General features: G+C 47.0%; 1 protein-coding gene across 2 annotated transcripts in view; it reads right to left on the bottom strand.

The window, feature by feature from the left end:
• Positions 1-16,491, bottom strand: part of parp4 (poly (ADP-ribose) polymerase family, member 4) — a 341,167-nt gene that overhangs the window by 58,908 nt on the left and 265,768 nt on the right. For both annotated transcript variants that reach the window (XM_072476809.1, XM_072476810.1), the window contains 2 exons: positions 11,247-11,384; positions 2,756-6,456 (listed from right to left, as the gene is read on the bottom strand). In XM_072476809.1, coding sequence (XP_072332910.1) covers positions 2,756-6,456; positions 11,247-11,384 — 3,839 coding nt within the window. The remainder of the gene's footprint in view (positions 1-2,755; positions 6,457-11,246; positions 11,385-16,491) is intronic.

Here is a 16,491-nt window from a genome sequence, read left to right as displayed (position 1 = left end):
CACGAACGTATGTTTGCCTTCCCCAGGAAGTCCACCTCCGGGGTCTCGCACCTATCCTGGCTGACAGTCCCAGGGCCTGTCCTCCTCCGGAAGAATGCGAGGAGTCATAACTCAGATCCCCTCGTCGAGAAGGTCCTGCTCCTCTATGCCAATCCACAATATGCCTACGTGGCACATCATGACGGGCGACAGGACACAGTTTCCCTCCGGGATTTGGCACCTGCAGGTTCCCCAGCGACCATCTCCACCACCCCCGACCCTACACCGTTTCCCTCCACCACTACCCGGCTACTTCAAGAACTGGCACCCGCAGGCCCACCGGCAACTATCACCACCCCCCCCCACCCATACACCGCCCTCCCCTCCACCGACTCAACTAATGGGTGAAGAAGAGGACAACACACTCCCGGACGCGCAGGTCTCGACACCGGTGACCACACCACAGCCGGGACTGAGGCGATCGCGGCGGACGGTCAAGGCCCCCAACAGACTCGATCTTTAAGTCCAATTCACCCCCGCTGGACTTTTTTTTTAAACAGGGGGTGAATGTGGTAAACCACTGTAGTATATAATATGTGTATTGTGGTAAACGGCTACTGTATTACATGTAATGTGGTAAACCACTGCCCAATGGCTCCGCCTCCCTTCGGGCTCGGTATAAAGGTGGCTGGTCCCCGCCTCTGACCCAGTTCGGGATCAGAGGCCAGGAAGCTTTCTGTTTAGTTTATTAAAGCCTCAGTTATGTTCACTACTTGTTTTGTGTTCACTGATGGCACATCAGGTTGTGAATCTGTGCAACTCGATACCCCAGAGTGCGGTGGATACAGGGACAGTGATTGCATTTAAGGAGGAGTTAGACAGATTTTTAACTGGTAATGGGTTGAAGGGTTATGGGGAATGGGCAGGATGGTGGAATTGAGGCCAGGATGGGATCAGCCATGATCACATTGAGGATGTTACGCTTGGGAGGCTAAATTGCCTACTTCCGCTCCTAGGTCATGTGTTCTAGGGAGGAGATGCTCTAGCTTATTTCTCGATCCAGCTTTTGGCCTGTAACATTGCAGGTAGCAGATGAGGAAGAGATTAGTCATGATAGAATGGTGGACCAGTCTCGATGGGCCGAATGGCCTAATTCTGCTCCTTTTTCTTATGATCACCTCAAAAAACTCCAGCAACTTGGTTAAACATGATTTTTCCTTAATGAATTCACGGTGGCTTTCCTTAATTACACTGCACTACCTAAGTGACTATTGAAATAAAAACAGAAGATGCTGGATAAACTCGACAGGTACGGCAGCATCTTTGGAGAGAGAAACTGAGTTAACGTTTTGAGTCCATATGACTCTTCGAGTAATTAAGAGAGAAAGATTTTGTCCCGAACTATATTTTCCAGAAGATTCCCTGCCACTGAAGTCAATCTGACTCGTTTGTAGTTGTCGACATTATCTTTGCACCCCTTTCTGAACATTTGCAATTCTCCAGTCCTATGGCAGCACCCATCTGTCTAAGAACAACTGGAAGATTATCGCCAGTGCCTTTGAAATCTCCACTCTCACCTCCCTCTATATTCATGGTTGCATCTCATTCGGTCCTGGTGCCTTATCAACTCAAGTGAAGGTAGTAGCCTTTCTAACAGCATCTTCCTTCTCAATTGTAAATTTCTCAAATGTACCAGTTCCCTCATCAGCCTAGGTAGCATCCTCTTCCTTTGTAAAGACAGATGCAAAATCCTCATTTAATACCAACACTACTTCTCCTGCCTCCTCATGAAGTCTCTTTTTTGCTCCTAATCGGCCCTAATCTTTCTTTTATTGGATTGGCCATGCTAAATTGCCCCTTAGTAAGTTTACTGGGTTACAGGAATAGGGTGGAGGCATGGGCTTTTGTGGGGTGGGCTTGGGTGGGGTGCTCTTTCCATGGGCCAGTGCAGACTCAATGGAGCGAATGGCCTTCTTCTGCTCTGTATGATTCTATGGTTCAATAATGACTGACTAGCCTATTCTAGTTCTATCAAACTCTCCAAGTAGTCAATTTACCTTGATACTCGTGTCTGATATATCCTCCTTACCAGTTAATATTTCTCTACTTCCCACTGCCAGTTTTTCTCCTCTCCACTCTGAATTTCTCTTCCGGTTCCCATCTCGCTGGCAATGTAGTTTAAATTATTCCCAACAGCACTGGCAAATGTCCCCCCCCCCCACCCTCCCCCCCCCCCCCCCCCCCCCCCCCACCAACAAGGACATTAGTCCCAGTCCTGTTAAGGGGTAAACCATCCTTCTTATACAGGTTCCACCTGCTCCAGAAGTGGTCCCAATGCCTCAGAAAGCTAAAATCCCCGCCATTTCTCCAGTCACATGCTGAACTGCTCAACCTTCCTATTCTTAGACTGATTAGCACTTGGCATTGAGCGCAATCCTCAGATTACTGCTGTTGAAGTCTTGTTTGTCAATTTCTTTCCTAACTGCCTGTAATCTGTTTTCAGGCCCTTGTCCCTTTTCCTGTCTATGTCATTGATCACAATATGGACCATGACTTCTGGCTGCTCACCCCCCAAAAGAATATCCTGCAGCTGCTCTGACATCCTTCAGCCTGGCACCAGGCAGGCAACATACTATCCTGGAGTCATATCTATGGCTGCAGAAACATCTAACTGCTCCTCTAACAATGGAATTCCCTGCCACTATAGCACAAGGACATTATACATTCATTCAAAGAAACAAGATCAAGAAAATGATTTAATATGAATTATTTTTACCTTCTGAATTGGGGATCTTGGAATGATGTTTTAAATTTTTCCCCTTTAAAATTCGTAGACATCTCAAAGATGTGAAAATCAGTAGTGACCAAACGGGTCTCTTCAGGTGGTTGCTGTAGCACTTTTTCGTTGGCCATATTTTGATCCTGGGAAGCACTCAGGCCTACAGATCTAAAACCATTCGATCCTGCAGGAACGTGGAGCTCTGAACCAAAACCTTTTGATTTTCCAAGTAAAGCTGTGGCCTTGGAAGAACTAGAATGTAAAGTTATTGGACAGGGAGGAGGAGGAGGAGGCGGTGGAGGTATTGAAGACCGAGTATGAATTATAGATCTTACAGAATTACTAAGAGTGAGGTCCTCAGCCATTAAGCGAGGTGAGCCAATTATATATGAACCCCTAGCAGAAGACATTGTAGTTAGTGAAACACCTGGGCCTCCAAAAGGAGGAGATGCGGCGACTGAAGAATCTAAACCAAATGATTTCTTTCTACCAGTAGCTGCCGCTACAAGCTTTAAATCACAATGTACTGAACTTGCAGGGATGGGAGCTGGAGGCGGTGGAAGCTCTGAATCAAAATGTACTGAACTTGCAGGGATGGGAGCTGGAGGCGGTGGAAGCTCTGAATCAAAATGTACTGAACTTGCAGGGATGGGAGCTGGGGGTGGTGCAAATGCTGAACCAAAACGTACTGAATTTGCAGGGATGGGAGCTGGGGGCGGTGGAAGCTCTGAATCAAAATGTACTGAACTTGCAGGGATGGGAGCTGGGGGTGGTGCAAATGCTGAGCCAAAACGTACTGAATTTGCAGGGATGGGAGCTGGGGGCTGTGCAAATGCTGAACCAAAACGTACTGAACTTGCAGGGATGGGAGCTGGGGGTGGTGCACATGCTGAACCAAAACGTACTGAACTTGCAGGGACGGGAGCTGGGGGCGGTGGAAGCTCTGAACCAAAATGTACTGAACTTGCAGGGACGGGAGATGGGAGCTGTGCAAATGCTGAACCAAAATGTACTGAACTTGCAGGGATGGGAGCTGGGGGTGGTGCACATGCTGAACCAAAACGTACTGAACTTGCAGGGACGGGAGCTGGGGGCGGTGGAAGCTCTGAACCAAAATGTACTGAACTTGCAGGGACGGGAGATGGGAGCTGTGCAAATGCTGAACCAAAACGTACTGAACTTGCAGGGATGGGAGCTGGGGGCGGTGGAAGCCCTGAACCAAAATGTACTGAACTTGCAGGGATGGGAGCTGGGGGTGGTGCAAATGCTGAACCAAAACGTACTGAATTTGCAGGGATGGGAGCTGGGGGCTGTGCAAATGCTGAACCAAAACGTACTGAACTTGCAGGGATGGGAGCTGGGGGTGGTGCACATGCTGAACCAAAACGTACTGAACTTGCAGGGACGGGAGCTGGGGGCGGTGGAAGCTCTGAACCAAAATGTACTGAACTTGCAGGGACGGGAGATGGGAGCTGTGCAAATGCTGAACCAAAACATACTGAACTTGCAGGGATGGGAGCTGGGGGCGGTGGAAGCCCTGAACCAAAATGTACTGAACTTGCAGGGACGGGAGCTAGGGGTGGTCCAAATGTTGAATCAAAATGTACTGAACTTGCAGGGACGGGAGCTGTGAGCTGTGCAAATGCTGAGCCAAAACGTACTGAACTTTCAGGGACGGGAGCTGGGGGCTGTGCAAATGCTGAACCAAAACGTACTGAACTTGCAGGGATGGGAGCTGGGGGTGCTGGAAGCCCTGAACCAAAATGTACTGAACTTGCAGGGATGGGAGGTGGGGGCGGTGGAAGCCCTGAACCAAAATGTACTGAACTTGCAGGGATGGGAGGTGGGGGCGGTGGAAGCCCTGAACCAAAATGTACTGAACTTGCAGGGATGGGAGGTGGGGGCGGTGGAAGCCCTGAACCAAAATGTACTGAACTTGCAGGGATGGGAGCTGGGGGTGGTGCAAATGCTGAACCAAAACGTACTGAACTTGCAGGGATGGGAGCTGGGGGCTGTGCAAATGCTGAACCAAAACGTACTGAACTTGCAGGGATGGGAGCTGGGGGTGCTGGAAGCTCTGAACCAAAATGTAATGAACTTGCAGGGATGGGAGCTGTGAGCTGTGCAAATGCTGAACCAAAACGTACTGAACTTGCAGGGATGGGAGCTGGGGGTGCTGGAAGCTCTGAACCAAAATGTAATGAACTTGCAGGGACGGGAGCTAGGGGTGGTCCAAATGTTGAATCAAAATGTACTGAACTTGCAGGGACGGGAGCTGTGAGCTGTGCAAATGCTGAACCAAAAGGTACTGAACTTGCAGGGATGGGAGCTGGGGGTGGTGGAAGCCCTGAACCAAAATGTACTGAACTTGCAGGGACGGGAGCTAGGGGTGGTCCAAATGTTGAATCAAAATGTACTGAACTTGCAGGGATGGGAGCTGTGAGCTGTGCAAATGCTGAACCAAAAGGTACTGAACTTGCAGGGATGGGAGCTGGGGGTGGTGCAAATGCTGAGCCAAAACGTACTGAACTTTCAGGGATGGGAGCTGGGGGCTGTGCAAATGCTGAACCAAAAGGTACTGAACTTGCAGGGACGGGAGCTGGGGGTGATGCCCATGCTGAACCAAAACGTACTGAACTTGCAGGGATGGGAGCTGGGGGTGCTGGAAGCCCTGAACCAAAATGTACTGAACTTGCAGGGATGGGAGCTGGGGGTGGTGCACATGCTGAACCAAAACGTACTGAACTTGCAGGGACGGGAGCTGGGGGCGGTGGAAGCTCTGAACCAAAATGTACTGAACTTGCAGGGACGGGAGCTGGGGGCTGTGCAAATGCTGATCCAAAATGTACTGAACTTGCAGGGATGGGAGCTCGGGGTGGTGCAAATACTGAACCAAAACGTACTGAACTTGTAGGGATGGGTGCTGCAGATGATGCAGATGCTGACTCATAACATGATTCCAAACCTAAACTTGCACGGATAGGAATGATGTTCGATAGGATAGACGATGAAAAGTCTGAATTCAAACACACTGAACTTGGAGGGATGAGATCTGTAGATGACTCAAATGCTGATCCAAAATGTCCTGAACTTGCACGGATATGACCAGCAGACTTTGAAAAGTCTGAATCCAAACATAATGAACTTGGAGGGATGGGAGCTGCAGACGTTGAAAAGTCTGAATCCAAACATAATGAACTTGGAGGGATGGGAGCTCCAGATACTGCAAACTCAAATCCAAAAAGTGAACTATTTTTATTATCAGCACCAGTTGCTGAAAATCCTGAACCAAGATATGCTGAACTTCCAGATATGGGAGCTGCATCTAAAAGCTCGTAAAAAGCAGCATCCAAAGAAATTGAATCTATTTCCTCACATTTTTCCTCAAAAATGCATAACTCGTCACCTGAGCTGTGATATTTTAAATATTGAACTTCATCAATGTTTTTTTTCATTGAAGTATATTTTGCAGCGAGCCGATTTCCACACAATGGGACGAGGAGCGAACCCAGTAAATCAGAGTTTTCAGGAGACATTTCTGAAGAAGTAGATAATGTATTGATGCTTGAAGAACATCCCATACCAACTAGCGGTGAAGTGTTACTTTGCATTTCATCATAATAATAATCATCATAATCATCATCTCCAATGATTGCTTTTGTAAATTTGTTTGGAACTTCCCATTTTTCCATCAGTTCCTACAAGTTAAATATAAAGGCAGAAAAATTACTAAAACAAAATTTTCTGCGAAGATCATTAAACATGTCCAGAAAGTACTATGATTGTTTAACACATTAATGAAATAACGTGCAGTGCCACACAGTAGCAGAATCTGGGTCTGTGTTAATGATTGATCATATACATGTGCTAGCTCAAGAACAGTACCACACAGCCAACTCAAAGAAGCACCTTTTCCTCCTGGCCCATATAGAAACATGAAAAGATTTTTTTTAAAATTCCTGTGCTGTTTCTGGCTTAATCCTGCAAGTCACCAGCAGTAATATATTCTCAAGGTCCTTGCCTACCAGTGATGCTCCAGCCTTGATTCTCCCAAAACCACCACGTGGGGGGGGGGGGGGGGGACACTGCATGGGAACACTGCAAAATGCAACAGGTAGTGCCAGGCTGCCGTTTTAATTCAGCCCTGTTCACACTGTTGCAGCAGAGCAGGAAGTGTTACATAAAAATCAGAATTTAACTTTCAGAAATAAAACTGCCAAACACAGTGTCACAACTTTCAGAAACGCGGAGAAAATTGGAAGTTAAAAGACTGTATGGAAATAGTTAGATGTTAAACTTATTTATTTAAAAGGCTAAAGCATTAAGCAGCATCATCTAGAAAAACAAAGTCAAACGTCAATCTCAGGCGAAATTATATTTTGTTTGCATCTACTGCAATTTTGTGCTTGTGAAGTGCCCATAACTTCATTTTTTTTAAATTTTAGAGTGCCCAATTAATTTTTTCCAATTAAGGGGCAATTTAGCGTGGCCAAACCACCTACCCTACACATCTTTGTGTTGTGGGGGTGAGACCCACGCAAACACAGGGAGAATGTGCAAACTCCACACGGACAGTGACCCAGGGCCGGGATCGAATCTGGGACCTCGGCGCCGTGAGGCAGCAGTGCTAACCACTGTGCCACTCCCATAACTTTATATGCAAAGATAGCTGACTCGTTATGTATAAAGAGAAATAAGATGCAAACAGAAATATTTCTATAAATTAAATGTGTTCAAATACTCAGCTAAACAGTTGAATGTGAAGAAAACACAAATTGCTATACAATCACTTAAAATAATAGAATCACAATTAGAAGAAGATCGTAGATAATTCGATGTGTTGGGAAAAGCTTTTTCAGTTACCTAAAAGTCAGTTAACTCTTAATGGCTGTGTTGGGCTTTTGAAGGATGTTCAAGAATAGATTACAAAGAACAGGTTACAAGGAACTCATAATCGAAATATTAATTGAATACTTCACATCAATCTTCATTCGTAAAGGTGATGCTCAACTATTAGAATAATAAAACTAGTAATAAATTAGATGAACGTATTATTTTAGATATAATTAAGAACTTGAAAATAGATGGAGAACCAGGCCAGATTATAGTCACCCAAAGGTCTTTAGGAAGATATGAAACATGCTGTGCAAGCCCCTAGCTCATATTTCTAAAGCTCCGTTTTAACGATTGTTCCATAGACCAAAAGGAGGCTTGCGTAGTTCCCACCTTTAAAAGAGGTGACGAGATGGATCCCATAACAATAGGCCTACATATTTCACATCAGCAAAAGGAACGATGCCTGAGGGAATCATTGAGGAGGCAGTATATGCATGCTTGAATTAAACAAGGGTCCACATACATAGAAACACAAATAGAAATAGAAGCAGCAGTAGACCATTCGGCCCTTTGAGTCTGCTCTGTCATTCATTATGATCATGAAATTCAATACCCTGATCCCACCTTCCCCCCCATATCCCATGATCCCTTTAGCCGCAAGAGCTATATCTAATTTCTTCTTGAAATTGCACAATGTTTCCGCCTCAACTACTTTCTGTGGTAGTGAATTCCATAGATTGGCCACACTCTGGGTGAAGACATTTCTCCTCACCTCAGTCCGATAAGATTTACCCCTTATCCTCAAACTATGATCCCTAGTTCTGGACTCCCCCACTGATGTGTTATGTACTCTGGGATAACACAGGCTGCAACTCGATGCAGCTTTGACCAAAAGATACTCCAGGCTTTGAAGTAAGTTCAATGTGATTTATTGAACCATCAGCACAGTTCTCTATGAGTTCGACTCTCCTGCTAATCTTGCTACAGTAACTCAAGTCTAACTAACCAGTCTGCTCTAAGCCACGTGGTGGGTATGATGCTTCTGATCTGCCCCTGTCCTTCTCTCTAAGTGTCGCCTGTGGAAAGAGACAGAGCATGTGTGCCCTGTCCTTTTATATGGGTTGCCCCCTTGTGGTAGTGTCACCTCTGGGTGTCTTGACTGCCCATTGGTCGTGTCCTATTCTATGTGTTCATTAGCTGTATGTCTGCATGTCATGACATCTCCGATGCTCCCTCTAGTGTTTTACTTAGTTGTAGTGTATATACAGTGATGCATATCACCACATCCCCCCTTTTTTTGTGTTACATATTTTCTGTACTCTGTGAAAGAAAATTGAACAAAATAGGTAGATAAGTGATGACATGTGCAAATCATGATGACAGTGATGATTATACAATACCAAATAATATTTATGAGTCCAAATAATCTGGATGTAGGTGTCAAGGGCACAATCTACAAATGTGTTGATCTGAAGTTCCGTGCATGTAATAGGACTGTAGACAGTGCTCAACCTCTTTAGGCTGATCTTAATGTGTTGAGCAATTGGGTTACTGGCTGGCAAATTCTGTTTAATTTAGATAAGTGAAGTTATGTTAAGGGGCAAGGTGAATGCTCAACATTCTTAAAAGTACTCAGGGAAAAGAAAGTGGAGAATCAAAAAGATCCAGGCATTCTAGAGCTGATTTCATGGGCAATACAGTGAAGTGATAGCTGCAGCAAATAGGGTGTTGGGGTGCATTCATAGGATAATGTTTCTTTTTATACAAGCCCTTTGCCAGGCCTCACTTTGTCTGGTTTTTGTCTCCTCGTATGGTGGAAGATAGTAAGGTTCTGGAAAGAGTGCAGTGGAAGGCCATTGCACAAATTCAAGCATAAAGCAGTTTAGTTATCAAGATAGATAAAAATAATCTATACTCCACACAGCAGAGACCTAGTGGTGATTTGGTTGAGGTTAATATGGCGATGGAAGTGAATGTTCTGGATGACAATCTGTTCCAATTCCATAAGTTGGAGAGGACCCAGGTTACAATTTTAACCTTTTTACAAACAAATTTAGAGCATCCAATTCTTTTTTTTCCAATTGAGGGGCAATTTAACATGGCCAATTCACCTACCCTACACATCTTTTTGGGGTTGTGGGGGTGAGACCCACGCAGACATGGGGAGAATGTGCAAACTCCACACGGACGGTGAGCCAGGGCCGGGATCAAACCCAGGTCCTCAGCGTGTGAGGCAGCAGTGCTAATCACTGCGTCATCGTGCCGCCCTAAGTTTAGGCTATATAAAATTAGATCTAGGTCAGATGTGAGGAGGTGGTTCTTTTTTGAGAGAATAGTGGATCTTTGGAATAGAGCGCATTTTTGTGTGGACATTGCTGATTTATTGAATTCCTTCAAGTGAGAACTGAACCGGTTTCAGCTCGTGGAAGACTTCATCTCTTTCAAAGACAGAAACGTCAACGAATTCAGGGCCAGCATAATATCCTGGACTAGTTTTGAATGCCTAGATGTGTTGGGAAGGAATTGCTCATAATTTTGAATTTTGCCCCTCAAATTGGCCTGTTGCTTTAATCTATTTTTCCACATTAGTCAGGAGATCATATAATGGAGAGTACATAACAATAATAATCTTTATTGTCACAAGTAGGCTTATATTAACACTGCAATGAAGTTACTGTGAAAATCCGGTGCCTGTTCGGGTACACAGAGGGAGATTTCAGAAAATCTAATTCACCGAACAAGTTACATTGTGATGCATAAGTTATTACAATTGTGTGGGACAACCTGTGTCTTTACCTTTCCATTATTGTTCGCATATACAAAACTCAGGATATACAGAGTAGATGATGGGTGATTTAATATAATTTCCAAACATCATCAGTGTTTATAATAAGCCAGTATGGTGGCGGCATGGTGGCTCAGTGGTTAGCATTGCTGCCTCACAGTGTCGAGGACCCGGGTTCGATCCCAGCCCGGGGTCACTGTCTGTGTGGAGTTTGCACATTCTGCCAGTGTCTGCGTGGGACTCACCACCACAACCCGAAGATGTGCAGCGTAGGTGGATTGGCCACGCTAAATTGCTGCTTAAAAAAAAAATAATTGAGCACTCTAAATTTATATAACAAAAAATAAGCCAGCATGCATACTGCACTCTCCACCACAAAACATGTACCACACTTTAGAGCTTGGAACACTATATTCATTTGCAATTCTTTTTCAAAACTTCAAACTGTAGAAATTAATCTCAGGGTGGCGCAAAATAGACAGTATTGGCTCCAGTTGTTCATAATATGCAGCAACTGATAATTAATTTAATTGACTGCAATGGAACTGAACATCAAACACAAAGTATAATGGGCAGATGATCCTATACCGCCCGTCTTGTGCCACTGTCGGTGATAAATTTCAAGTCACAAATTCCTTTCTTTTTTCAAACTTTTAAACTGAAACACAATTTCATATTTCACAGGATTTAACCGAAAAGTAGAATCAATGCATAAGGCAGCCATATTCAGGTCAGAATGCAGAAGACGGGTATTGAAGTTTTGAATCTGTCACACTGGTTAAGTGGTGACCCACTGCAACACCTCAGTTATCCCACTACTAAGCCACTCAGGAATCAAAAGATGATACCTATATTCTTTGTACTCACCCTCTTTGAAGCTCGCAATTTGAAGTTTTGATGTTTAAAATTTTCGTCCCAGTCCATATATGACAGAATATCCACACTTTCTTTTGCGGCAAGTTCCTGAATAGATGGGCTGAGAATTAAATCTTCTTCCTGTTCGTACTAAGCAAGGAAAACAAGACAAGGTTTAAATAGTTAATGTAGGGCAGCACAGTGGTGGAGTGGTGAGCACTGCTGCCTCACGGTGCCAAGGACCTGTGTTCGAACCTGGCCCCGGGTCACTGTCCATGGTTTTCAGATTCTCCCCCGTCTGCATGGATCTCACCTTCACAACCCAAAAGATGTGCAGGGTAGGTAGATTGGACATGCTAAAATTGCCTCTTAATAGGAAAATGTAAAAAAAACTGTGAACATAAAATGAGTGCGCTTATCTTGAGCATTTGTTTTTAGTTTTGTTTGGATGTTGAATACAACACCTGTAACCTAAGACTAACAACCACGTCTCAGTAATAATTAAATCTCAGTTATAATTAAGTCTCAAGAACACCAGATGCTCAGTCTGGCAAGAACAGTTGATCCTCTATACATTATTTTATAAAGCTGTTGTATTTACAAATATTTGGCATAGACGTTTAATGCTGAACAACCAACAGCACATGGTGAGAGCACACTTTAAAAAGTTCCACATTTTCAATTGGAAGAGCTTATATGATGTATTTTCCTGCAATCTTGTGCCAAGGTATGTGCCCATCACCTTGTGATGTTCTGAAGCTTTATGCAATTAGTACAATGCAATATAGAACCTTGATTTAAACTCTGACAAAAATGAAGTGGTGCACAGAATAATTACAGATCAGAGGCTATTCAGTCCACCTTAATTAATCTACTCACAGAGATGGACTTTACACTTTTGTGGGCCCTGCACGCTCCTTTTTCTGCAGGGGGGGGGGGGGCTCCCAAGTCATGCCCTGCTCTCTGGTGACGTGGTGGCTCACCCACAATGTGTTGCAGGTTATATTGAAGAAGTGACTGGAACATGGGATGAATAATGCACAGGGGCTTGCATTGTTCAGTACAAGTCAAAAATGCCAAATACTATTTCATAATTGTTGATTCAGCACCAGATGTGTTAAGATCCTGGACCAGACACCAACATTTGTCACTGGACAAGAACCCCAAAGACTTTTAAAATTTTAAAAACTGGGAGGAAAGGATACTTCGCTCCAGGAGTGATTCCACTGAGCAATGAGTATCTTTTATATCAAAACAAACGTTATTCTTAACACAGGATTAAACCCATTGAAATCACAGAAAATAGATTACAATTAACAGTTAAGCAATTCTTAACAATGAAAGTGCACACTTCTTAACTTCTAACTAATACTTTCTCTATCCCCAATTAAGCAAAGCCCATCACAGATCAAAAGCCACATAAATAAAGTTAGCAAACAGTTAGATGCTTGTGTCTCTTGGGATAGAGATTTTTGGAAAAGACTGCTTGAAGAGAGAGAGAGATACCCTTTCAGATACGAGTTGCAAATCTTGCTTTTGGAGACTATTGATTAACCTAATAGCCTTTGGCAAAAGCTCCTGCTCAGTTTCAAGATCCTAGTCAAAAGCTAAACTGCCTGCCACAGACCTGGCTCCTCCCATTAATTACATCACACTTATCTCACTAATTGAGTTATGACCATCTTACTAATGCTAACCACAACCTCTCAATTATCTAAACCCAGGGAACCTTATTTCTATAAACTAAATTCCATTAACCCTATATAGATAAACAATATACATGATTGGAATGAATATCTCAGTTTTACAACATCTTAATTGCACCTTCTGCAGACTCAAAGTCTGCCTGTATGTTAATAACAGGACGAGACGGGACTTCCGGGTGCGGCTATGCAGAGCTAAGTTCTTTTCAGGGCCCCCAACGGAATTTTTTCATCATTTCCTGGTGTGGGAAGAAGACTGCAACATTCCCCCGACAGTGTCCCCCAGGAATGGCATGTCTCTTGGTTACCACACCCAGCAGAAACATTAAAAGATTTGGCTGGAGCTGCAGGAATAGATAAAAGCCTCTTCCAGCATGCAGGTGGGGGAAGGGCAAGCTTAAAGGCTTCAAGCTGACTTGAGGGCCTTTATTAAAGGTGAATTCTAGCAGCAGAGGGAACAACTGTGAAAAGATCTCACCAAGGCCATTGAAGAAGCGGGAACGAGGCTTCCGGTGGCGGCCATGGAGGAGTAGGTCGCGCATTCGGCAGCTCCCGTCTGGAACGGATTCTCAGACCTTTTTCAGGAGTTTCCACAGACGTTTTGGGGCAGAGTGGTGAAGCGAACACTGCCAAAAGGATTCCCTCTCGAGACTTCAGGTTGCGGCGATGCGGAGCTAAGTCGCACATTCGGCGGCTCCCGCAAAAACGGACTTTTGGGCTCTTTTCAGGGCCCCAAACGGCACTTTTGCGACATTTCCCGGTGTGGGAAGGAGTTAATAACAGCTCCCCGTCAGTATATGGTTTTAACTAGGAGTGGGGCGACAAAAAAGGTGGTGGTGGACCCGAAGAAGGGAGGGAAGAAGGACAAAATGGCGGCGGGCGGAGACCAGGCAGCGTGGAGGCAGTGGGCGGAGGAGCAACAGGAGGGTATCCAGCGCTGCCTCAGGGAGATTAAAACGGACCTGCTACAGCCGATGAAGGCTTCTATTGATAAGCTGCTGGAGACACAGACGGCCCAGGGGGTGGCGATCCGAGAGGCTCGACAAAAGATCTCTGACAATGAGGACGAGATCTTAGGCCTGGCGGTAAAGGTGGAGGCGCACCACAAGAAATGGCAGGAGCGGTTCGAGGAGATGGAGAATCAGTCGAGGCGGAAGAATCTGCGGATTCTGGGCCTCCCGGAGGGGCCGGATGTGGGGGCCTATGTGGTCACCATGTTGAACTCGCTGATGGGAGCGGGGTCCTTCCAGGGGCCCCTGGAGCTGGAAGGGGCCCATAGAGTGTTGGCGAGGAGGCCCAAGGCTAACGAGCCTCCGCGGGCGGTGCTGGTGTGGTTCCATCGGTTCGTCGAGCGGGAGTGTGTGCTCAGGTGGGCCAAGAAGGAGATGAGCAGCAGGTGGGAGAACACAGAGGTTCGAATGTACCAGGACTGGAGTGTGGAGGTGGTGAAGAGGAGGGCCGGGTACAATCGAGTGAAGGCGGTGCTGCACAGGAAGGGGGTGAAGTTTGGCATGTTGCAGCCGGCGCAACTGTGGGTTACCGACAAGGACCGGCACCATTATTTTGAGTCTCCGGAGGAGGTGTGGGCCTTTGTTCAGGCCGAGAAGCTGGACACAGACTGAGGGTCGGGATGGGCGAGTGGGGACTGCGGTGGATATGTTATGCCTATTTTTTGTTCGGGGGGGGGGGGGGGGGGCCTTTGCATTGTTTTGGCTTTCTTTTTCTCTGTGTTTTTCTCTGTCGGGTTGGGGAGGGTGGATGGGGCGGGTTGGGCACTGTTTTGGCTGGTGGCAGGGCCTGGAGAGCGCGGGCTTTTTTCCCACGCCGAAGACTGGAGGGGGGCGGGGGGAAGCGAGGATTGTTTCCCGCGCTTAGAACGGAGCGGGGAGGGGGAGAGCCTGAGGATGGGGAGCCGGAGAGGAGGGTGTGCCGCACAATGGGAGGAATCGAAGGGGAGGCGGGAGTGGCCGGGGTCAGCAGGAGTCAGCTGACTTGCGGAAGTGCAATGGGGGGTGTAAACCAGCTAGGATGGGTCCTAGCCGGGGGGGGGCTGGGGAGGGGGGAGGGGGGGGCGGAATCGAGTTCCTGCTGCTAAGGTCAAGGAGGAGCTGGAGCGAGTGGGGGGGGGGGGGCGGTCGAGACGGGGATATGCAGCTGTGGGGAACGGGCCGGGTGTGGGGTGCGGACGCGTGGCTGGCCGAGCATTGTGGCAGATAATGGTGGTAGGTACATAATGGTAAGTAGTAAGTTGCAGGGAGAGAGGGTGGTACTGGTCAATGTGTATGCTCCGAACTGGGACGATGCGGGTTTTATGCGGCGTATGTTGGGTCGGATCCCAGACTTGGAAGTGGGGAGCCTGATAATGGAGGGAGACTTTAACACGGTGTTGGATCCGGCACTGGATCGCTCCAGGTCTAGGACGGGTAGAAAGCCGGCAGCAGCTAGAGTGGTGAAAGGGATTTATGGACCAAATGGGAGGGGTGGACCCTTGGAGATTTGCAAGGCCGGGGGCTAGGGAATTTTCATTCTTCTCACATGTCCATAAGGCTTATTCTCGAGTCGACTTTTTCATTTTGAGTAGGGCGCTGATAGCGAGAGTAGAGGATACCGAGTATTCGGCAATAGCCATTTCGGACCACGCCCAGTATTGGGTGGACTTGGAGATGGGGGAGGAGAGGGACCAGCGCCCGCTGTGGCGCTTGGAGGTGGGGCTGTTGGCGGACGAGGAGGTGAGCGAGCGGGTCCGAGGAAGTATAGAGAGGTACTTGGAGACCAACAACAACGGGGAGGTCCGAGTGGGGATGGTATGGGAGGCACTGAAGGCGGTGGTGAGGCGAGAGCTGATCTCCATTAGGGCCCACAAGGAGCAGGGGGAGGGGGCGAGGCTGGTGGGGGAGATGGTGAGGGTAGACAGGAGGTATGCGGAAGAGCCTGAGGAAGGATTGTTGAGGAAGAGGCGCAGCCTCCAGGCCGAATTCGACCTGGTGACCACCAGGAAGGCGGAGGTGCAGTGGAGGAAGGCCCAAGGGGCGGTCCGCGAGTATGGGGAAAAGGCAAGCCGGATGCTGGCGCATCAGCTTCGGAAGCGGGACGCAGTTAGGTAGATCGGGGGAGTTCAGGACAGGGGAGGGAACGTGGTGCGGAGTAGGGTTGGCATCAATGGGGTCTTCAGGGACTTCTACGAAGAATTGTACCGATCCGAGCCCCCACGGGAGGAGGGAGGGATGGGCCATTTCCTGGACCAATTGAGGTTTCCAAAGGCGGAGGAGGGACTGGTGGCGGGACTGGGGGCCCCGATTGGGCTGGAGGAGCTGATCAAAGGGATAGGAAGCATGCAGGCGGGGAAGGCACCGGGGCCGGACGGTTTCCCGGTCGAGTTCTATAAAAAATATATAGACCTGTTGGGCCCGCTGTTAGTTAGGACCTTTAATGAGGCAAGGGAGGGGGTGCCTTTACCCCCGACGATGTCCCGGGCACTGATCTTCTTGATCCTGAAGCGGGACAAGGATCCTCTGCAATGTGGGTCTTACAGACCGATTTCCTTGCTAAATGTA

This window comes from Scyliorhinus torazame, chromosome 15 (assembly GCF_047496885.1).
Source record: "Scyliorhinus torazame isolate Kashiwa2021f chromosome 15, sScyTor2.1, whole genome shotgun sequence".
NCBI classification, from domain to species: domain Eukaryota; kingdom Metazoa; phylum Chordata; class Chondrichthyes; order Carcharhiniformes; family Scyliorhinidae; genus Scyliorhinus; species Scyliorhinus torazame.
The sequence above is the reverse complement of the archived record's forward strand: the minus strand, read 5'-3'. Positions and strand labels throughout refer to the sequence as shown.